The 1,492-nt window shown below is 40.0% G+C and overlaps 1 protein-coding gene across 1 annotated transcript; it reads left to right on the top strand.

Annotated features, from left to right (window-relative positions):
- The first annotated feature begins 155 nt into the window (after positions 1-155).
- Positions 156-1,428, top strand: LOC110110936. The gene is made up of 3 exons (XM_020842598.2): positions 156-640; positions 890-958; positions 1,046-1,428. The coding sequence occupies exons 1-3, from the start codon at positions 269-271 to the stop codon at positions 1,322-1,324; spliced, it is 720 nt and encodes a 239-aa protein (XP_020698257.1). The 5' UTR covers positions 156-268; the 3' UTR covers positions 1,325-1,428.
- Positions 1,429-1,492: the final 64 nt, after the last annotated feature.

Here is a 1,492-nt window from a genome sequence, read left to right as displayed (position 1 = left end):
TAATTTATTTAAATATTAAAATAATATATAGATAAATATAAAATTTAAATGTTAAATATGGAAATAGATTAAAAAAACTTTTATTTTATATATGTAATCTTTAAAATCAAGGCAAGGCTTGATTCTTGATAGGGAGCCATTGCAAACGACAGGGAGAGCGCTTCACTCTCTCGTATTGACACGTGGCGATTACTTGCAGGAGCTAAACCCTTCTATATCTTCTTCTTCCTCATCCCCGGTTCGCGTCTTCTCTTACTTCCTTCCTTCAATGTCGCCGCCCAACCTTTTTCAGTTGGAATCGAATGGGAAAAATTGTAAAGAGAAAGAAGAATCCGAATCGGGAGACGGTGAGCCCACGATTTTGGAGCGAGAGGTAGCAGATATAATCATCTATCTTCTTCACCGGCAAGATTCCGTTTCCGATCGTCGGTTTGATCGCCGGAGTTCAAAAACAATGGGTTTGGATTTCGGGTTCCCGAGGTGGAATGGGAAGAGGAAGCGTTCCGTTCACGCTTCAGCTACTGTTCCTGTTTCTTATGCTGGAGAACCTATTTCTGTTTCGAGCTCTAATGCGCTGCCGATTTCGTTCTCTCTTTGCAAGGAGAAGGATGATGATCTGGCTTCGCCATTGAAAGCTCCGGTTAGTCTTTTTACCTCTTCGTTTCCTTCTCTCTGTTTCTCTCTGGTTTGACCCTATCGAACTTGTAGGTCGTGTTTTGGGAATTGCAATTAGGTTTACGGACTTTTAATTGTGAGGATGAAGGGGTTGAATTAATAGCGTGTTATTTTGGGTTTCTTTTTTTTTTTTTTGGCTGGGGGGATCCTTTTACCTTTCCTTCAAAACCATGCAATGAATTAATTTATATTCTGTAATTTCCATAAATAGCAGGTAGAAGTAGAATCGCGTGAATCCTGCCAAAATTTGATCCAGGGTTATTTCAAATCAGGGATTTCAGATGTAAGTTTTGTTTTTTTCATTGTTCAATCATTTCTCTCATGCGTGTTTTGCTAATTTCTTTTCTTTTCTTTTACCTACCATGAATAGTATGAACAGAGAGAGCTTCGTTTTTGGCCGGAGTGGAAAGGCATCGGCGGCGGAAGGGAGTTCGTAGTTCCGGATTTGAACATGAGTGCAGAAGATCTAGCTTCGGCTTCGGCCGCGGCCGCCGCAGCCGCCGACGAGATGCGGCGGAGGCAGGAGGAGGTTTACGCGACGGCTTGCCGGAGATTGGCAGCTGCCGATGCGAGGAGAAAGAGAAAGGAGATGCAGAGGCTTAAAAATTCTATCGCAGCCGGTGCTCCTCTCTGCTCACGGGTTAGATAATTCAAGATAGGCCTTTATTTTGTGAGGAAAAAAAATTAAAAACTGTGTGACAATATTTTAATCTCTTCAAAAGTATTTTACTCTATTAGCCATTTATTTTTTAATATTATTTATTTTAATGAGTTTTATATATTGCAATTTTTATCTCATTAATTATTTATAAAAATA

The sequence above is a fragment of the Dendrobium catenatum genome, unplaced genomic scaffold, assembly GCF_001605985.2.
Source record: "Dendrobium catenatum unplaced genomic scaffold, ASM160598v2 original_scaffold_199176, whole genome shotgun sequence".
Lineage (NCBI taxonomy): Eukaryota > Viridiplantae > Streptophyta > Magnoliopsida > Asparagales > Orchidaceae > Dendrobium > Dendrobium catenatum.
Note: the sequence above shows the minus strand (reverse complement) of the source record. Positions and strands in the feature narration are given on the sequence as shown.